Source organism: Mirounga leonina, unplaced genomic scaffold, assembly GCF_011800145.1.
Source record: "Mirounga leonina isolate KUSES-001 unplaced genomic scaffold, KU_Mleo_1.0 Mir_115, whole genome shotgun sequence".
Taxonomy (NCBI): domain Eukaryota; kingdom Metazoa; phylum Chordata; class Mammalia; order Carnivora; family Phocidae; genus Mirounga; species Mirounga leonina.
In genome coordinates this window covers 101,520,316-101,542,636 of record NW_023270268.1, presented here as the reverse complement: position 1 = coordinate 101,542,636, position 22,321 = coordinate 101,520,316, and the positions used below count along the sequence as shown (strand labels likewise).

General features: G+C 38.3%; 2 protein-coding genes across 2 annotated transcripts in view; one reads left to right on the top strand and one right to left on the bottom strand.

The window, feature by feature from the left end:
* The first annotated feature begins 342 nt into the window (after positions 1 to 342).
* HHLA2 (HERV-H LTR-associating 2) lies at positions 343 to 7,348 on the top strand. Its single transcript, XM_034990956.1, has 6 exons — positions 343 to 410; positions 1,804 to 1,834; positions 2,009 to 2,321; positions 3,266 to 3,529; positions 5,400 to 5,720; positions 7,305 to 7,348. The coding sequence occupies exons 1-6, from the start codon at positions 343 to 345 to the stop codon at positions 7,346 to 7,348; spliced, it is 1,041 nt and encodes a 346-aa protein (XP_034846847.1).
* A 6,901-nt stretch (positions 7,349 to 14,249) lies between these two features.
* Positions 14,250 to 22,321, bottom strand: part of MYH15 (myosin heavy chain 15) — a 150,550-nt gene continuing 142,478 nt past the window's right edge. The window contains 3 exon segments of the mRNA XM_034990947.1: positions 14,250 to 14,543; positions 16,596 to 16,730; positions 17,630 to 17,733. Coding sequence (XP_034846838.1) covers positions 14,250 to 14,543; positions 16,596 to 16,730; positions 17,630 to 17,733 — 533 coding nt within the window.

Here is a 22,321-nt window from a genome sequence, read left to right as displayed (position 1 = left end):
GAGTTAACATCCTAGTGTATATTTAGTCATATGTCATGTCTTTCTCTGATGTGCAGAAATGTGTGTGCTTTTAAAAGGAGACTATGCTACTTACAAGTTACATTGTATTCTGGTTTTTCTTCTATAACATTAAGAACTTCTTTCCATGCCATTGAACCATCTATTACAGTATCATCTTTAGTGGCTGCAGAAGAATGATTTGTGTGGATGTACTGTAGTTTATTTAACTGATCTCCTATAGTCAGACACTCTTTTCCAATTCCTGTTTGCATTTGAAATCCATACATAATATGCATATTTTGCTTGTCTTTGATAGTATAGCTAGTATGACCTCCACAAGACATGAAGGCACAGGCGGTGCTGTCCATCATCCTCATTCTTGTACCATCTCTAAGTGGATTTCATGGTGAGTTCCTTTATAATACACCCAGGTGTTAGTTGTTTGTATCAGGAGCTAGGAACATGAGCACACAATGCAAGGTGGCGATGTCCTCTGTAACCATAGCGTTGTGAACTTTTCTAAAAGATCACTTAATGAGAAACAGGAAAACAGACTGGAGGTCCTGCATGAAGATTAAAAATGACATTTTCTCCTGTCTACTCTAAGGCTTTTTCTAATCTGTCATCTGCTACCAGATATAAAATCACTAGAAAGACAAGTTTGATTGATTGGTGATTGATTTTTTTTTTTTCAAGTGTAAGCTTGGTACTTAACACTTAACAGAAAGCATTATCCACTTTGCTTGGTCCTGTGATGAGCATTTTTAATTATCTAAGGGAATATTAGAGGTGTTTAGTAGAGCAATTAGGGAGATTGACAAAAACCACTCCTCCCCCCCCCCCACCTTTCTGTGTCTTTCTCTCAGCATAATACTGCATCCCTATAGTTCTTTGTACAGAAATAAACTAAATCTCTCTGAGGGAGAGAAGTGGGACATAGCAGAGTGGAAAGAGCCCCAGAAGAGGATGCAGAGGGAAAAGACTGTGATAAGGCCACATAAGCACTCAATTCTCCCATCTTGGGTGGTCTTGGCCAAGGTCCAAAGGAGTTTACTCCATCATCTGTAAGATAAGACCCTTTCCAGTTCTAATATTCTAAAATCCATAGATAGGGTACATAATCTACTTAAAATGTTTTGGGAATTGGTCAAAGAAGCTGGATGTTGCCTTCAAGGATTATGAAATGGCTAAATATATTTTCTTTGCAAAAATCTTGATTGTGCTACATCAAAAACTAATGATGTATGGTGACTAACATAACATAATAAAATAAAATTTAAAAAAAATCTTGATTGTGATGAATCCATCTGCTTTTCAAAATTAATTTCTGAAGTTAATAGTAAAGTATATGTATAAATTATAAATATATATGTATGTGTATATATGTGTGTATATATCTCAGGATGATTGATACTTCCACATTTATATCCACAATAATATTCCTTTACTATATTTCAGTTGACTCGTAGGATATCCTGAGAGGTGTCCTCAAGCCAAAATAAATGAGTCACTTCACTTCCCCTTTTGGATTCCTCCTGCTCAGGTGTTCCCTTGCTTGCAGCTAATGTCTGCATATTTCTAACAGATTCCTGAATCAAGCATTGTCTTCTACATACTCCAAATATTTCCTAATGAAACCAAGTTAAATTTGTTCTAATCTTTTAGAGCCTGCTGAGTCTAGTTAACTGGATAAACTAATTTGTTATTGTTGTAGTAGATGTTAAAAGTGAATGTGTTCAGGAATAAAAATCAACAGGAGTCTTTTGTATGCATAATATACAATTTCAGAAACTCTACCACAAGCTTTGTGGCTTTTTTTCTAGTAATCAGATTAGCCAGGGTTCTTGATGCTGTGGTCTGTTAGTGATCAGGCTGCTGACCCAGGATAGTTCTGCTAGATGGTGCTGATAGAGCCCTAAATAAATAACCCATCATTAATTCTCTTCATACCTGCTCTTGATTTTTAGATACATTCTTTTTAGCTTCCCCCAATCTTGTTACTACTGAGGAAGAGCAAATAGTCATTGGAAGACTTGGAGAAGACATAATTCTCCCTTGCTCATTTGAAAGTGAGCCTGAAGTTGTAATTCACTGGAAGAATCAAGATAACTATGTTTACTCATACTACAAAGACAGTGACTATTTGGAAAATCAAGATTGCAGATACACAAACAGGACATCCCTCTTCCACAGTGAAATTCACAATGGGAATGCCTCTTTATCTTTAAGAAGATTAAGCCTTCTGGATGAAGGAATTTATGTATGCTATGTGGGAACAACATCTAGAAAAATCATAAATAAAGTGGTACTAAAGGTGGGAGGTAAGCAAGCATGTAAGGTTTTATAAAACATAGCAATGATATCATTCCGTGTTTTTCTGAAATACCTTTTTCTTAATTGAATATGCTATGGGCTTCCTTCCAAGTCAATACATACAAATCTACCTCATTTTTTAAATGCATGGTATCTCATAGTATAGACATGTTATAATTGATATACCCATTCTTCCACTGGTAGATATTCAGGTATTTCCAATGATTTATACAACAAATGTTGTGCTGAGCATTCTTGTATTTAATCGTGGGAAATGATCAGAAAGAAAAGTATCAGAAAATTTTAATACATTACTTTGACCAGCAGCAAAATAGTATCCATTTTCCCCTTAGTCTTAGCAGCACCTAATGTTATCAATCTTAATTTCTGCCCATATGATATTCTTTAAAATTGTTGAATTATTGGCTTAATTTGTTTAATTTTAATATATGCTTTCTGTCTGTATTAACTTTATAACTTATTTATTTATGGGGGAGGGGCATTTTCTAGTGGGTTATTTTATACAGCACTTGTTTCTTCTTTTTCTGTCTCACTTAGCTGCTTCAGACTTTAACTCAGAAATCTAAAGATCATGTGTAAACAAAGAATCAAAAAGGTTCTGAGTTATTACCTGGAGAGTACAGAGTGTTTCATGAGCTCTAGTTTATATTGGTTGCTCAGCGAGGTCATTAGATTTCTTTTTAGAACTCTTACTAGAGAATTAAGATTGCTAATTGCTAAGAATTCATGCATGCTTTTTTTTTTCACTTGTGATAACCACAGTATGTATCCTAAGTTTCTATAGTTTTTGTTTTTCCTTTAGTAACTGCCAATTTTTGCTCATAAAGCTTAGCTTTTCATTTCATAGGTATTAAAATAATAAGTGTTGTGCACAGATGGCTTAAAAAGAAGCTAATGACAGTCCCTCATTGTCCTTCTTTCTCACCCCTAGCTTTCGTCACACCTGTGATGAAGTATGAAAAGAGAAACACAGACAGCTTCTTAATATGTAGTGTGTTAAGTTATCCTCATCCACTTATCACATGGAAAACTGACAATACATCCATCTCTGAAAGCAATATGGAAAAAATTGAATCTTCGGGTCCTTTTTATGTTGACAGTATAATAAATATTACAGGATCAAATTTATCTTATGAATGTGCTATTGAAAACTCATTACTGAAACAAACATGGACAGGGGGATGGGCAATGAAAGGTAGGTTCCATTGGGCTTTCTGTGTGCACGTGCTATGTCAGAGGTTAGAAGGAAATGAGGATGGATTTATAGGGAAAGAATGGAACACAAAAGAAAGAAAATGCATCCTCACCGGTGAGAAGACCAAGACTATAGTCCCAAGTCTAATATTTACTGACTCTGAGCACTAGCTCCTCACTGGCAAAATGGAAGTAATTCCTACCTGCTAGGTGTTTGAGTTGAAGGAAAACATGTGGAATGGAAAGTAGCAAATCTATTCATGAATATTATCATATTTCTCTGATTCATCTTCTAAATAGAATTTTCTACCTGAATTGTACTTTAAAAGATGTGAGAAGAAAGCTTGCCTATTAGATCCACAATCTGTGATGCTTGCCAGTCTTTCAACTAAACAAAAATTCATTAGTATTATTGCTTCTGTTTATTCTCTTTGCATAGTATTAGCCCATTAAACTTTATCAACAATTCTATCATAGCAAGAGCAGTTTTTAATACTCATTTATTTGAACAAACTGAAATTTTGATCAATCTCTACATCACCTACTATTTAAGATTAAGAGGAAAAAATTAGTTTGACATCTTATCCAAACTTCACGGAAAAATGTTTTATATTTTAGAAGCAAAGAAAAATGTTTTAGTAAATCCCCATTATATGGAGAAAGTGGAGGTCAGCTATCCTTTTTGGCCTTCTTTTCCTGAGTTTCATATTCTCAAAGTGCTTGCCAAGAAGACCCTAAATTATGAGTGATTCTCCACCTTTACATAATCTCGGTGTCAAAGGCATGGTTGCCAATGTTCAGTTTTCCAGGTGGCAATGGAAACATGAGAAAGTATTGAAAATATTCATATTAAATTGTAGATATTTTCTTTGGAAAATCATATTTTCTCATGTTTATTCAGAATTGAGTATCCAGAAGCATCCACGGTTCCTTAGGCTCAGTGCTATGTTGTCTTGTTGAGGATTTATTATACGCCAAGTTTGTTGCTCTCAGTCTGTGAACTTAAGAATGTGTACACTTGAGGTGCCTGAGTGGCTCAGTCATTTAAGCGTCTGCTTTTGGCTCAGGTCATGATCCCAGGGTTGTGGGACTGAGTCCCTCATCAGGCTCCCTGCTCAATGGGAAGTCTGCTTCTCCCTCTCCCTCTGCCCCTCCCCTTTCTTGTGAGCTCTCTCTCTCTCGTTCTCTCATTCTCTCACTCTCTCCCTCTTGCTCTCACTCTCTCAAATAAAAATCTTAAAAAAAAATGAATGTGGATGCTTATTCATTTCTGGATCCACAGCATCTAGTACAAACATGTAAAAATTAAACTAGGAGAATAGCATATAAAGGGAGCAATTAATTCTGTTCACTGTGGTTGGGTATAGAATATCCAAGAATATCCAGCAGAGTCCCTACTCTCATAGAGCTCAGTCCCGTGGAGGCTTACCTGTACACACTTGGAAATATACTTGTAATGTGCAGGAAAAGAGACTTTGTGCAGAAAGTGATTAAGAAGCAGTTGAGACAATAGAGACTACTAGAGAGTAGACAGAGTGGCAAGCGGAGGGTCCTGGGGAATACCAGCATTTGAGGGGTCAACAGAAGAAGAACATTGAGTTTGAAAGCCTGGTAACTGGTAGCAGCATTCTTGAGTACTCACTCTCAGGTGTAGGAGTTAGAAACCAGTAATGTCACCTCACTAGCTAGTCCAGGCGTAGACCTCCTTGAAGGTCTAAACCTAATCATGGGAAGTGTTAAAATGGTGGTGCTATGTCAGAGGTTGGAAGAAACGCATTTCCAAAGGTATTTCTCGAAGCATTGCTAAGTGTAACTTGGAAAATTCATTTGAAATTGTATTTTCATTGTTTCCTTTTCTATCCTGTTTTTAGATGACCTTCATAAAATGCAAAGTGAAAATTTTTCACTCTCATGTGAACTTAATAACAGTATTTTTTTACTGGATCAAGGCTTCAAAGTCACTTGGTCCAAAGTAGAAAAAGAGACCTCCTCCATCCTGGCTTACTTTCTGAGCTCCTCACGAAATACAACTATCTATGGACCCCGAGTATCCTGGAACAAAGAACGAATAAACCAGACTGACTTTTCCTTGACTTTGAAGGATCTTATTCTTTCAGACAGTGGGGAATACTTATGCAATATTTCTTCAAGCAAATATACTTTCCTCACCATCCAAGCACTGCATGTAGTAGGTGAGTTACAAGTGGGGTTGGATAATTGGTTTTGGCTATAGCAGTAGAGATTATGAATATCAAACAGGGAAATTAGGTTGGCATTTAAAGAATAATTCTGATTAGTATTTCTGAAAACGTTATCTACAGGGATATTTTTGGTCAAAATGTAGTCAACCTCCTTCTTTCAAACACATAAGAGTCCTGCATTGAAAAAATTATTTCCATAAGATTTCCTTTTCATAGTTTCAAGGTTTCAGAAATGAAGGAGGAACCTACATGATTTGGTGACTCTATAGCCTAATTATCCTCAATTCCTGTTTACTGCTATGCCTAACACATGCTTTAGGGTCTGGGGAATTGAGGCTTCAGGCACAGTAAGAAGTTAGAATTGGGACTCTGGTAGATGCTAGGGAAGCATGGTCTGTGAACTTGGTGGAAACAGTCACCAACGGACATTGGAAGCACTACGTGTACACTGATTCAGCTCCTTTTTTACCTCTAGTGATAGCTAATGGCCAAAACTCTAAAATATTTCTAGTTCACTCTCTATGGAGTCATGGCACATGTACCCATGAAGCTGATTTTCTAGGTGGGCTGGTTGATCCCCTTACCCTTAAGCTATCAATTGGATATCATGGGACATAGTGGCAGCTCTCTATTAAAGATATTTGAGTCAGTAAAACATATATTTTAAAAACATTTCTATTATTTTAGTTGTGAAAATTAGGAATAACCGATCTGGAGGTTCAGTGATTTTATGTAGTGAGATTTAGAGATAAGAACACAGAGTTGCCCTTAGGTCAAGTGGTCTTTGAATAGAAGCTTCTAGACACTGAGGGATGATACTCCCTTTGTGCACAGCTGTCATTTTGAGAGTGCTGAAAACGGGCGCAATTGAAGCTCCTACTTTTCTCCCAAATAAGAATGTTAGTTTCATGTAAAATATAGATAAGCTTACATTCTATTTTTCAAATTTTGCCTCATGTTGGATTCATTTTGGAATGTAGAAAAAAAAAAGACAGGAAGATATGGTTCTGAAGATCACGTATGACCCATCTTTCTAACCAGAGATTTAATTTTTAGTTTACACAAAGCAAAGCATCAGGACTATTCTATCTCTAACAAAAGAAGCTTTTCACAACCTCCCATTCCCAAGTAAACCCTAGACTGTTGCGACTGGAGGAGGGTCTGCCCATACTCTCCCCCCAGAAAGAGGTGTGTAGCAGGAGCAGCAGAAAGAGGGCAGGGCAGCAAAGAGGGTAAGCACTGCTAGTATCCTAGATAATCACTCTCTTTATTTATTTATTTATTTATTTATTTATTTAATGTTATGTTAATCACCATACATTATATCATTAGTTTTGTTGTAGTGTTCCATGATTCATTGTTTGCATATAACACCCAGTGCTCCATGCAGTACGTGCCCTCTTTAATACCCATCACCAGGCTAAACCCCCCCTCCCTCCTCCCCTCTAGAAACCTCAGTTTGTTTCTCAGAGTCCATAATCTCTCATGGTTTGTCTCCCCCTTCGATAATCACTCTTTCAAAGAAATTTGGTTTTCTCTTCTGAATCACAATATTCTACTTGTTATCTTACCCAGGAGATACTACAGCATTTGAAAAGGAAGCCCAGATTGGGGGGTAAAGGGAGTTATGATTCCTAGAGTCTAGATCTACTTAATAAAGGTTGCATGGAATTGAATGGAATTGAATAATTCTTGCTAAATTTTGCTGCTGAATCACTATGTGATGTTGAGCCAATCTCTTTACAGTGGAGGAAGTGAGGGTGACAAAGTAAGAAAATGCTATACCTTGCAGGACTTTCTTCAGGAGGAAAAGTATGCATGTTTTTTTTTTTTCTTTTTAAGATTTTATTTATTTGTCAGAGAACGAGCACAAGCAGGGGGAACGGCAGGTAGAGGAGGAAGAGGGAGAAATAGACTCCCTGCTGAACAAGGAGCCTGATGCTGGGAGTTGATCCCAGGACCCTGGGATCATGACCTAAGCCAAAGGCAGAGGCTTAACCAACTGAGCCACCCAGGGGTCCCGGAAAACTATGTGTATGAAAACACTTTCGAAAGTCAACATTTCTACTTAATTGCTCACTCTTTATATGGGTATACAATTTCAGAATGACACAGATATGTGTAGAGATTAATGTTTTAGTGGTTGCAGAACATTATTTTATTAATAAAGAGTATGTTCATAAAAATGGACATCTGTTATATTAAAAAAAATAGCTATAAACACTTTTTCACCTTGAATTGGCCTGTGTGCTCTAATGCTTGCCCCTACTCTGTGGCAGAATGTAGATCACAAGATCAGCAGATTCTGACTTGAGTAATTCAAAGTCTCCAAGTTTCTGCCTTCTGGGGTCCTACTTCCTTTAATCCTAATTACAACAATTATAGTTCCAACAAAGATGCTGGAAAAACCCCGGTTCCTCCAGTGATTCTGAGGAACATCAAAAGCACTCTATTATCCTGGTGTTTGCCTGTCACCTCTCACTCAAGGCGCTGACTTCTCTACTCCACTGATCGCCTCTGCACTTACCCTGTTCCTCTTTGCCCCTGTCTTCTCCAAACTAGGGGTACACTCCGCTCTCTCTTCATCCCCCAAGGAGAATGCTGGGCTGAGGTTATTCTGTAGTCATAATTATTCCTTTGTAACTGTGTGTTAACTCTTTACAATATAAAACAAGAGAAACTCACAATGCATAATAGACTCATTGCTTCTCAAGTTTGCAACCTTTTATTTCCCCCAATACCCACCCCCTACCAAGCCCCAAATTGGTTAATATTCCAGCTTATGTAGGTTTTCCACAGTAGAGACATTGAGACTGGGAGGTATTTATGCTCATAAATGCAGAAATAACTAGTTTTAAAATCATAAATGTGTTCTTTGGTAATTTTTCTTCCAGCTTATAGACTTTTTATTTTATTTAGAACAGAGTCAAAGCAGAACCACGTGGATAATTATTCCATCTTTGGTGATTTTGGGTTTCCTGGCAATTTGCATATTCTGTATATTAAAAAGATACAAGTGTTCCAGGAGAGGTAGGTATCTCATGGAGAATATGAGCTCTGTGTCTGGGTGTTCAGGTAGAGGTGTATCAAGGATGACCTGCAGCTAACCCTACACAACTGTTCGGCATGTAAACAGGTCTGAATTTTCTGGACAGTCAGTTGTAAAATTTATCAGAAATCCTTTAAAATGCTCCCACATTGCCAGCTAACTATACTTCTAACAAATGTATCCTGAATTAAATGTTCAAAGATGTAACAAGCCATATACAAGCACATACATTGCAGCACACTGAAAAAATTTAAATTTAGCACTAAAATAATACACAGAATTACCAAAATTATCTCGCACTGAAAAATAGCTCAAAAGAAATAAGCCCAAACTTTAAAAATGGGTGCCTTTGGAAAGACTTTGTCCGTATGTCTAGACTTGCTTTAGTCCCTGCACTCTCTTTTCTCTTTCTTTGAGCTTTGTCTATGCTGCTACTGCTTTGTCTTTTATGGGCCAATTTATTTTAACCCTTGTCGCATTTTTAAAACACTTTTTCTAGATTTTCTGCAACAAACTTGGGTTACTTACAGGTAATTTAAAATGATACATTAAGCTGCTATGGTCACAGGACTTCTTAGAAGACTTGACTTGTACTGACAGAATTAAATCTAGGAAAAACTTAGATGTACTTATTTCCACATTTTATAGACCAGGAAACTGGAATCCAAGAAGTTAGGTGCATGAAACAGACTTACGTATACTACTTAAGGTGACCCAGCTGCTCTTTCTTATTCCATAATCTGAGAAACCTAAGAGTCCTGGGAGCTTGAGATAGATCCTATGTCCCTTCCTCTGACTGATAATCACCTTTTGCCCCTGACGAAGTTAGGGGATTTGGTCATAGCAGACAACTTTATTGAAAGTAAGATATTAAGCGTGACAATGAGCAAGAGTTTCACCAGTTTTACCCTGTGATTGTTTATACTAATAGGCAGGCTAGTCTTGCTTATTACTGGTTGCTCCTGTCCCTTAGCTGGCCAGAAGTAGAAAAATATGGGAAATCACAGGCAAGTCTAGTTTGTCCCCTAAAAGCAACCTCTGACCTCATATAATGATGCTTGTGACTAGATTCGGGTTCAAAAATTATAGGACAGAGGGGCCCTACATACTGCTCCAGAATGACAGTTTAATTTCTGTATTAGAAGTGTGCAAAAGTTAAGTCCCAACAGAAAACACCTGGCACACTCACAACTGTACAAGGGGGAGCACAGAAAATAGTTCATTTCCCCAGAGCTGGGAGCAGCTGATTTGCTAGCAAATCTAAACTGGAAGGGACAAGGAGAGGGTGCAGTTCTCAAAACCCAAGAGGAGAGAGTCATGTAAAATCAAATGCCTTGTAGGGAGAGTGACTTTTACTTGAAGGACACAGACAGACCACAGCGACCTTACAAAGAAGGAGCTGGAAGAATAAATATGTGATTTTGCCCCTCCCTCTCCCTGCTCTCCACTCCAACTGGAAGTCAGGGGGAAGACAACAGCATGTAGAAGGAATCCGTCCAGGTCACCTTCCCAGGGCAGACAGCAGGCTGGGTTCTGATTCTGGAGGGTCAGTCAGGAGCTATCAGCAAAAACAATGTCAGAGTATTGGCTACTTAAACAACCAATGTTCTATAGCTCTGTAGTTAGATAGGCTGAAAATATATTTCAAGCTGTTACACTAAAGGCCCCCAACCATTGCCTACCTCCAGGTCCTTGGTTGTAGTTCCATATGACCATGGTATGTGTTTTCTTTTTTAATTTCCTTTTTTTTAAATTTTATTTTATTATGCTATGTTAGTCACCATACATTACATCATTAGTTTTTGATGTAGTGTTCCATGATTCATTGCTTGCATGTAACACCCAGTGCTCCATTCAATACGTGCCCTCTTTAATTCACTTTTCTAGAACTGTTTTAAAATGCCCTTAGTCTAGGATAAGTATAAATTATCCTAGATTTTAGCAAGGCACAAAAGGAAGGCCTTCCTTGGAAAACAGCATCGTACCCCTTTTTCATTTGCCATTGATGGGCTTAATCACCACCTCCTTGGCTGTTATCTTCCATTGTTAACAGTATGACTCAGGCCAACAACCCTAAAGAGCCAGGAATTCCTGGCCTGGTTGGACAGCTTTTATCCCTTCTTTGGTACACCTGAATCAGCCGTAAGAATTTATTGTTATTTGTAGCTGATGAGGTATTTCTACACTGACTGCATTTTTAAGGCTGTTTGTTGGAAGAAAGATATGAAATAGGGAGTAACTGAGGTGAGTCTAATAACATAATTGTACTGAGGTACGAATAAAAGATTTTGAGTGTTTGCAAAAAGACTTTTTTCTAAGTTTCTCTTTTTTTTCCCTATAGAAAGTTCTCCTGTCTATACTGAGAGGGCCAACATGGCTAATACAGAAGAGAGCAAGGTAAAGCTTCTCCTTTATCAAACCATCTATAGCATAAGAATGCTACTATGAAAAAGTAATCAATTCACATATCATCATGCAAGACTTTGACATAGGGAAAGAAAGGGTGAGAGAGATCACAGGGTAACAGAACAGGAAAAAAAATACACTTAGGGCTTTTTCCAATGTCTATAATTAAATAGGCTCTACTTAAATAAGTGGCTGCTCTTCTCATTTCCTATTGTTACTTATGAAGAAGATCTCCAGAGGCCCTATGCATATGATGGTGCACCAATGTACTTGTTCTTCCAATGGAAGCATGGGACTGTATAGAAGTAGAAAGAAATACAAAGTGAGAAAAGCAGATTACAGTTTCTGCCCAGATTCAGATGGCTGGCCTTCCATACTTTTCCAACCACTTCTAGGCTCCTTGGGGACTGATAATTCACTTACAAATTATAGTTTGATTGCAAATTCAGTTGTTTAAAATGGAGTTCAACTTTTTTGCTACACGCCTTTTATTATGAGTTCCATTAATCAGAATATAAAAGCAAAGAATGGGGTAAACATGTTTTTTCTACTGGTTAAAAACTCAGGAACTAATCTAAATGGGAGATTAAAATCATAACTACTTATAACTGTCTCATGGATTTCTGATTACAGATGCAAACAATAGCTCTAAAGCTCCTCACTCCCAAAACCCAAAACAAAATACTATCATCATTAAATGCTTAAGATAAAAATGGTTATTCTGACATGAACCACAGCCATTTTAAGTCCATTTTTCTTGGTTCTAGGCTCTTTCAGAACACCCAGCTAGTACAGGAAATTAAGACAGGACTGTGTCAACACATGAAGAGCATCCTTAATATCCAGTGACTTCACTTCCCCTTTCTTCACTGCAAGTCCAGAGGTGGCTTGTCATGGCCTAATAATTCTACCATTGGAAAGACTTGAAACCATTATCTTTCCCACTATCACATTTATTCTTCAAGTCCTAACCATCACTCTCTGACTCCCTACCTGCATCAAGATTATGAATGCCTGGATGCCAATTCAAGCTTAGAAAAGAACTGTCTCATTCAGTGACATTCCTGCTGCAGTCCAGGAGGCCACACTGAGATTCCCACCAAGATCTTGGAAGAAATGTGTCACTAAGTGCTGATTCAAAATCTGATCAACTAATGATGAGTGAGAGAGCACCTAGAAGCAGAAATCACCTTAGTGAAAAGGTGAAAAACCAGGGCAATTGATATACTAAGGTATCGTACTCCAGCTTTATATGAATAGTTAATAATTAACTAGATTTAATATGGTGAGTCTTAGGGACTCCAAAGTGTAAAAATGTCAGTATCTCCAAGATTGCCTAGAGCAAAGGGCCCTATCAACTCACGAACTGACATCTCTGGGGGTTGGGTTATACCTTCCAACACCAGGTTTGCATAGCTGAGTGACATTAGCTATGAAGATAATTTGATTCACTCTTCTGACTCGGTTGTCATATTGTTAATCAGCCTAATAATGAATTTAGATTTCCACATAAATTTTTACACAGAGAATGGATAGCCCAGCTGACTTGATGATCTCTTCCCTTTATTTTAATCAATTTATAAGAAAGTCTAACCAGGATTTTAGTGACTTAAGTTTTGACCCTATAGTTTATAGGAGAAAACCAACCCTGAATTGTGTATTCATGCTACCTGGTCTGATTTTCTCTAAGTATTTGCTATAATGTTGTGACGGGCATTCATCATAAACTGTAAAGTATTGACATCATTATAAAGAAAAACTTTAATTGTGAGGAGAAAATGCTCAGAACTGCTATACTCTTCTTACAAAACGGAAAGACCAAAGTCAACAAATTGAGGATGGTAGACAAGAATGAACCTGGGTCCTTCAATGCTATTGAGCCTCTGAATTAATCATAGAGCCACCTGTATGAGTCAAGGTTGGGGTCAGAGAGGCAGAGTGCTGGGAATGACAGAGAATAGGGACTTATTATATGGAATCAACATTATATAATTCTGGGCACTCATGAAGAAGTCTGTGTCAGGCTGTCCCCTCTGCATCTGGGGCTGGGCCTGAAGTAGCCGGAAGTCAGCTGTGCCAGTGGTCAGGAAGGAGAGCTGGATATGGAGTGAGGATGAAAAATGAACAGTTGCTCCTTCACTTCTCCCTCTCAAACCTGGTGAAAATTTCTCTTGTGACCAACTCTAATCCAGAACCACACAGAGAAAGGAAATCCAGGAAATGTTCCTTCTGCTTAGCACAATATAAAGCCAGCATCCCACCTATCACTCAGCTCTCTTGTGTGAGAAACTACACCAACATGTAGCCTACCTAGGTATAGATTGGGAGGATTTAATCTACAAATTATTTTTTTAAAGATTTTATTTATTTGACACAGAGAGAGAGACAGAGAGGGAACACAAGCAGGGGGAGCGGGAGAGGGAGAAGCAGGCTTCCCGCCGAGCAGGGAGCCCGATGCGATGCGGGGCTCAATCCCAGGACCCTGGGATCATGACCTGAGCAGAAGGCAGTCACTTAATGACTGAGCCACCCAGGTGCCCCTAATCTACAAAATCTAAGTGCCTTTGACTGTATGTACATCACAGTGCTAAGAGGAAAGTTTATCAACCCCTACCATTAGTGGCTAAAAACATAGAGTCATGAATTATGTTACTATGTTATAAGTAAACTTCATTAACTTTACTTATAACAGTTTACCAACATACCCCAGGCTTCATGGCCTATGTCTTCCATAAATATTACTTATTAAGAGGCAATATGGACAAAAGAACAGGTATTCATTTTTTTAACTTCAGAATTAAAACGATTCTTATTTAATCTTTTATGTAAGATGTTTACTTGTATTTGAGGATCTGAAAAATCCCCACTAACCTTGGAAGCAGAGACTCTATTACATTTTCTAATCACCTTGTTTAAACTGCTTTCCATACCACATAAACATTTTTTAAATGCTTGTTTCAAAAGCAACATGTTTTTAAATGCAACATGGCTTTTTTAATGCTTGTTTCTAATGCACCTTAAGTTTTCAGCCATTAAATGGCACCATCCTTGTACTTGTCCAGCCCCTATCCTTCATAAGCAAAGAACTTCTTATTCTTCCTGAGCCTGAAAAACAGAGTATGAGTGTGCTCGGTGAGATTCCTGTGACTTTCATCAGCGGCACACACACCCAGAACGAAGCCCAGTCCTTTCCAGAGTAAGCAGGCCTTAGCCAACTCCTCATTAGCTTTGAAGGGATGCAGGGAATTGAGGCAATTATGTACATTACAGAAAGCAGATACAGGTAATTCATCTGAAGGACATGCTTGGGCACTCTCAATTTTCTGCCCGCCTAGGCTTGTCGGGGAAGGCAGCGCCCTCTACAAAAGACCCCACAAGGGAAAGACTGTGGCCACATCACCAACTGGTTCCACAGTCCAGACAGACACCCAATTCTTTCAGAAAACCTTTTCTCTTGGTTTATGACAGTTGAGAGATTTTTCAGGCTTTCCTTCTGAGAATGGGAAACAATTAGTCATTGCACTGCCAAGGATGGTTTTCCTAGTCATCTCAGGCCTCTCAGAAGCAATTTCTGCTTCACTCATTTTATTCTTTGTTGGAAATAACTGTGACAAAGTCGAATACATTACATATGTTTTGCAGCCCTTTCGACCTCCTCCAGCTGAGTGCAAGCGTAATACATGGGAGGCATTTCCCTAAACAAAACCATTATATGGAGTTGATGGGCAGGCCCTGCCTCTAAGACCCCAAATCCAATGCCATGACCCTTCTCAAATTGAGGGCAGAGTTCAAACCACTTAACTGGACCTCTGCTCATAGGCCTTATCCCTGAGACAATCTTCAGGCAGCAACAAGAAATCTCTGGAGTGTGCCAATGACTCATGCTTCTCATATTTAGATCTAAATATATTTGATATAACCAACTTTTAGATTCTCCTTCAAAAGAGATTATTTTGACCTCCTTCCAGGTAGTATGTACTATGGACAACCCTATCTGCTTATCTTGCAGAGTTATTAGTAGCTCATTTATGATAAGAAGACCAGGTATGTACCAAGTTTTTAAAAATGAAATGGTACCTATCTGTGCTAGACACCGTGCTTTATAGGCATTCCATAAAGGGCAGCGAATGGCGCATTATCCAATGCCCTTTAATTCATTTCTCCTAAAGCCAGACCTCATTAAAAAACCCTGTGTTTGTGGGAAATCTCAGTAAGAAAGCTGGGGCTTCCTATTTTGTATAACCCCCAAGTTCATATGTTGAAATCTCAATCTCCACAGTGATGGCGTAAGGAGGTGGGGCCTTTAAGTCATGAGGATGGAGCTCTTGTGCATAGGATTAGTGCCTTCTATAAAAATCCCCAGAGAGGGGCGCCTGGGTGGCTCAGTCATTAAGCGTCTGCCTTCGGCTCAGGTCATGATCTCAGGGTCCTGGGATCGAGCCCCGCATTGGGCTCCCTGCTCCGCGGGAAGCCTGCTTCTCCCTCTCCCACTCCCCCTGCTTGTGTTCCCTCTGTCACTGTGTCTCTCTCTGTCAAATAAATAAATAAAATATTAAAAAAAAAAAATCCCCAGAGAGCTTCTTCCGTCTCCCCACCCCTTTTACTACGTAAGGACAGAGAAAAGGGCCGTCTATGAGGAAGTGACTCTCACCAGACACTGAATCTGCCAGCACCATGATCCTGGACTGTCCGCCCTCCAGAACTGTGAGTAATGTTTGTTATTTATAAGCCACCCAGTCTCTGGCATTCTGTTATAGCAGCCTGAACAGACATTGACCCTGACAAGCCTACAGTTCGCTGGTCTTGGTCATGCTGCCATTTTGCTAGAAAAGTTAGGGTGGCAGCCCCTACCCTGGGATCTGAATAGTAGTGTTGAAAACCACAGATAGGGGGAAATAACCCTTTCCCCTTGTTTTAGGACAGAATGAGGGATAAAGCAGAAAGCTAGAGAAGACAAGTACATTTATTCTCCACTGTCTCAACTTTAAACCTCACCACCCAGGTCTCCATACTGATCCAGTATAAAGTCAGGTACTTATCTACATAGAAAGACTTAACTCAGTTTCAAGCAGATCCATCTGTGCTTTTAAAATCATCTTTGCTTTCTGGACTCCTGACTGTTCTATACAAATGAATCTAGGACCTGGAACTCGGAGCCGGCAAGTTCACCTGGAATTAAGCATTTGAGAAGTATAAATACAACGTACATTCCACTTAAATGCTTAACACTGTATATTACCTGGCCAAAGAAAATTTAGTAAATATGGGAAGAGCTTAGCAGAACCTACTTTTTGTTTTTTCTCTTCAAAGTCTTTTGAAAAATAATATCTTGTTCTACTGGTCTCTGTAACGACATGAGCTCTAAACATACACACTTTAAGAATTACAACAGAGTTGAATATCTGACACACCTTTTTTCTACACTCTTTTGCTTTGATCCTGAGTTTATTGACTTGAGATTCTGCTATCTCTGCCCTTTCCTTAGCTTCATTCAACTCATGTTGCTGCTGCTTATACTTGGAAAGATATTGATTGGCTTGTACTTCCTATAAAAATTTAAAAAAAAATGACAAAATATCCCTGTGCCTGCTTAGTCATTTTTTTCTGCTTTGACATGAAAAAGTTGAAAAATGTGTGAAAGGAATCTAAACTTCTGAGTATTGAATGGAATATATTTTGGTATAATATATAAGAATTCAGACTTTCTAATAGGCATGAGATCCATTTTTGTAACCATTGTTCTCTGGAAATTTAGAACCTGCTCAGCACGTTCCACTAATTGGAGCTGGTATGGCTTTCACAGGCATGTTACATGTAAGAAAAACCACAATTGTTTCATAATCAGTTAAACATCCTAGTTTACCTTTGAGTAGAGGGGGTTTATCTTTAAAAATTATACAAGTCAACAGGTAATTTTTAGTCCTAGCAGTGTTTTAGCCCAAATCATTGAAATATAGGAGATATTAGGTATAAACCAATGTATATGGCACTTATGAATTACATTCTATGTAGCTATGGATATTAACCCAGGGTTGGCAAGTACATTTCAAATGATGGTAGTTTGGGCCACAGTTATGTCCAGGCTCATCAGGAAAAAGGACTGTGAGCCACATTATGCTCACCAAAGGTTTTGGGGTGAGGAAGGCCCCAGAGTGCTTACCTGGCCAAAAATTCACCATCCCTATGCAACACCATGTTCTTACTGGACTCATTTCTTACAATTTACATGTTTGAGTATAAAACAAGGTTGAGCAAGAGCTCTGGCTCCCTGGAAGGAAAAGTAACAATTTTTTGAACATTGTGATAATTCTAGTTTGAGAAAAACTAGAGAATGAACAGATTTTAAGCTGAGCTGGTCCTCTCTAGACAAAGTGCTTACCTATCTCCATTAATCAAAAACAATGGCTGGGAAATCCATGAGACGGCAATAGCCCCAGGTACTTACGGCTGCCTCCATTTGCTGCTTGTAACTTTGTACTTGTAGCTGAAGTTTATCCATCAGAGTCTGCATCCTACTCAGATTTTTCTTGTCTTCCTCTGCCTGAAATGCTTAGGTATGTATATGAAGGTGATTTGAATGATCCAGCAGTCTGCATTGGGAGTCACCTCATGAGCAAGTAAGAGTTAGGAAACTTTATTAAACAACATATTTGAATTGTGATTTGAAAAATGGGTCTAACTTTACTGATCCCTAGTTTTGAGAAATTAACACAACTCTGAACACTGACAGTCTTTTCTCCTGATCCATCACAGAACTCCATTAGCCTTTTGCTGAAATAGAAGTTAAAGCCACTAGTTTCAATTTGGTCAGCAGCCCTCCCATCCTAACCAAGCTACATCTGCCTGTGGTTTCTCAGGAGGAATGAAGTACCATTGTTACAAAAGCTGCATGTGCAAAACTAGAAACCTCTCCTTTCACTAATCAAACCAACTCTTCCCTTGAAATTTCTAATTGACTTTGGCTTTGGATAATGAAACTATAGAAAAGGTAAGTTTTCTGGAATTCTGGTGTGGGCATCAGCAGAGATAGGAAAATTTTATGAGCTGTGGGGATATTGGTGTGTACATTCTCATTGCTTCCATTGCAATCAGGCGTGGGCTAGAGAAAGGAAATCTACTAAAATAGAGTTCCTCAACTGTGCTCTATAGAGCCTTGAGTATTCTGAGGAAACAGGAGGGGAGAGGCAGGCAGGAAGACTGCACGTCCTCCACTTTCCTATGACCTTTCAACTAGAGTATCTCCATTTTGGAGCTGTTGAACTTCCCAAAAGAAGAACATTTCAAATGGTTGATGGTTGAGATACTGATTTAATCAAGACCTACCCCTGCTGCTCAAATTATTTTCCTGTTTTCATCTTACCTATTTCATCAAATGTCAACACCTTTGGTGACATTCATGGTCTTTCCACCTACTTCCACTGCCTTCCACAAACCTCCTCCACTCCAAGTAGGCTCATCTCCTATTACCTCACAGCTTTCCTGCTTATTTCCACCTCTGTAAATTCAGTCAATATCTCCCCCCCACACACACACACACAGCACAGAGGCAACAGATAGAAACACCCACTCTTTTCATGAAAGATGTCTCTTTGCTTATCCTAGTAGCTGCAGGCTAGGGGCAAGCTTCTAATTTAAAACACATCAACAGGCTGACTGTGATACTCTCCAGAGTCTGGAGAGGCAAGTAGGCATATTCACACTTGCCCTCTGCCTCACACCAGGTTTCGGATATCTCTCAGAAAGGAGCTTGTGCATATTTGGCACCCTAGTTTTGTGGCTGCTGCCCAGGGAATACCCCATGAAGGCATGGCTCTGGTGGCCAATGGGACTTATGCTCATGGGTCCCATAAGACTGCAACAAACAAAAACTGCTTAACCACCTGCCCCTTCCCCTGCCATGGCACAGTATAGTAGCAGCATACCGAAATGCCATCATTCTGTAAAAGAGACCAATTCATTTATCTAGTAGCTGTGACTGAGGAGTTGACTTCTAATTTAACATACATCAAGGGACTGAGTGCAATCTCCCCCAGAGACTGGGAACTTGGTAGGGGACAGCTTTATGCTCTCCATCTGTCCCACCCTAGCTTGCTGATGCTGCCAAGAAAGGAGCTTGTGCACAGACCTGGTGCCCTGGATTTTGTAGCTCTGTGCAGAAGACACATGCCTTGATAGCCTGGCTCTGGTGGCCAGCAGGGCTTGTGTTCACAGAATCAATGGGATGGTAGCAAACAAAGAAACTGTTCGGCTCAGCACAAAAACAGACAGAAATGTCTATCTCCCAGTCTTCCCCTAGAAGAGGTATATTTGCATATTTTAAAAGCTCCTACCTAAGGATCCAGCTTCCAGTCAGCCTGCATCTGGGTACTGAGATCTTCCTCTTTGGGACACTAATAGGCTAGGACATCCTCAACTATTGAGAGCCACTAAGAACAAAGAAGACTGCTTGAACAATCACAAAGATTTTAGAAACAACCAAGAGCTAGAGAAGTGTTGAACAATAAAGATCATCTCCTACATGTGGCCACTCGATCAAGACTGGAAGAGGTATCTGTTTTATGTAATGCATAGAAATCAGTACAGAAGGAAAAGAAAATGAAGGAACAGAGGAATGTGCTCCAAACAAAAAGCAAAATAAAATCCCAGAAAAAGAGGTAAGTGGTTTACCTGATAAAGAGTTCAAAATAATGGTCCTGAAGAAGCTCACCAAGCTCAGGAGAACAATGCATGAACAAAATGAAAATTTCAACAAAGAGACAGAAAATTTAAGAAAGTACCAAACAGAATCACAGTGATGAAGACTACAATAAGTGGACTGAAAAGTACAATATGGGGATTCAACAGCAGACTAGGTGAAGCAGAAGAAAGGATCAGTGAACTTGAAGACAAGGGCAATGGAATTCCTCTCATCAGAACAACAAAAAGATAAAGAATGATAAAGAGTGAAGATAGCTTAATAGACTTATAGGAGAACATCAAGCAAACTAACATTTGCACATAAGGGTCGCAGAAGGAGAATAGAGAGAGAAAGGGGCAGAAAGTTCTTGAAAAAAAAAAATAATGGCTGTAAACTTCCCTAACCTGGGGAAAGAAACAGACATCCAGATCCAGGAAGTTCAGAGACTTCCAAATAAAATGAACTCAAAGAGGCCCACACCAACACACACAATATTAAATTGTCAAAGACAGGGAAAGAATCTTAAAAGCAGCAAGAGAAAAACAACTTGTCAAGAGAAAAACAACCCCATAAGACTGTAAGCAGATTTTTCAGCAAAACCTTTCCAGGCCAGTAGGAAATGGTATAATATATTCAAGGAGCTGAAAGAAAAAAAACTACCAAACAAGAATACTCTACCTGGCAAAGTTGTCCTTCAGAACTGAAAGAGAGATAAACAGTTTTCCAGACAAGCAAAACCTAAAGGCATTCAATATCATTAGACTGGCCTTACAAGAAATGTTAGAGGGACCTCAATAAGCTGACATGAAAGGGCTCTAAGAAGTAACAGGAAAATGAATATATAAATCTCATTGGCAAAGATAAATATATAAAATTCAGGATAATATGCTGTTATGGTGGTAGGTAAATCACTTATATATCTAGTATGAAGGTTAAAAGACAAAAGTAGTAAAAATAACTAACTTCCAAAATCTGTTAATGAATACACAAGATAAAAATATGTAAATGGTGACATCAAAAACATAAAACATGGGCAGGGAGGAGAGTAAAAATATAGAACTTTAGAATGCATCCCAACTGAAGCTTAAAATAAACTATTATAAATACAGGTTGTTTTATGTAAGCCTCATGGTAACCACAAAGCAAAAACCTACAGTAGATACAGTAGATACAAAAACTTATAATAGATACACAAGATAAAGAGAGGAATCTGACCATATCACAGAAAATCATCAAATCACAAAAGCAGAAGAAAGGAACACAGGAATTACAAAATAGCCAGGAAACTAACTGGCAATTATGTACATCCCTATCAATAATTACTTTAAATATAAGTGGACTAAATTTTCTCTAATCAAAAGACAAAGTGGCTGAATGGATTAAAAAAACAAGACTCATCTACCTGCTGCCTACAAGAGACTCACTTCAGACCTAAAGACACAAACAGACTCAAAGTGTAACAAGATATTCCCTGCGATTGTTAACCAAAATGAAGGTGGGGTAGCTACACTTCTATCAGACAAAATAGATGTTAAGACAAAGATCTTAATAAGAGACAAAGGTCATTATATAATGATAAAGGGGTCAATTGAACAGGAGGGTATAGCATTTGTAAATATCTATGCACCAATATAGGAACATCTACATATATAAAGCAAATATTAACAGATCTAAAGGGAGAAATAAACAGCAATACAAAAATAGGGGACTTTAATACCCAACTTTCATCAATAGATAGATCATACAGACAGAAAATCATTAAGGAAACATAGTCCTTAAACAAAACATTAGAACAGATGGACTTAACAGACTGTATACATTCTAACCAAAAGCAACAGATTACACATTATTCTCAAGCATGCATATAAGATTCCTCAGAATAGATCCTATGTTAGTCCACAAAACAAGTCTTAATAAATTTAAAAGGACTGAAATCATATCAAGTATCTTTTCTGACCACAACAGTATGAAACTGAAATTATAAGAAAAAAAAAACTGGAAAATTCACAAATATATGAAGATTAAAAAACATCACTAAACAACCAATGGGTCAAAGAAGAAATCAAAAGAGAAATTAAAAAACCCCCCAAAATATTTTGAGGCTTATATGCAACTGTTGAATCACTAAACTCTACCCTCTGAAACTAAAACAAAACAAAACAAAACAAAAAGTTGTTCTTTAAAATACTTTGATGCTATATTGTTCTTCACATAAAAGTTTGTACCTCTAATTTACTCATTGTGAATTTTACCTCTTATCAATATAAACGTACTTTTTTTCCATCAAAAAAATACCTGGAGACAAATGAAAATGGAAATAAAACATACCAAAACTTATGGGATACAGCAAAAGCAGTTCTAAGAGGGAAGTTCATAATAACAAATGTCCACATTAAGAAATGAAGAAAGATCTCAAATAAACAACCTAACATATATATATATATATATATATATATATAT

What these genes read in the sequence shown, in the direction of transcription:
- HHLA2 (XM_034990956.1), top strand. Translation starts at nt 343, where the DNA reads ATGAAGGCACAGGCGGTGCTGTCCATCATCCTCATTCTTGTACCATCT. An exon ending in CTAAGTGGATTTCATGGTGA is followed by an intron (nt 411 to 1,803) that starts GTTCCTTTATAA and finishes CTCTACCACAAG; the next exon opens with CTTTGTGGCTTTTTTTCTAG. An exon ending in AGTGGTACTAAAGGTGGGAG is followed by an intron (nt 2,322 to 3,265) that starts GTAAGCAAGCAT and finishes TCTCACCCCTAG; the next exon opens with CTTTCGTCACACCTGTGATG.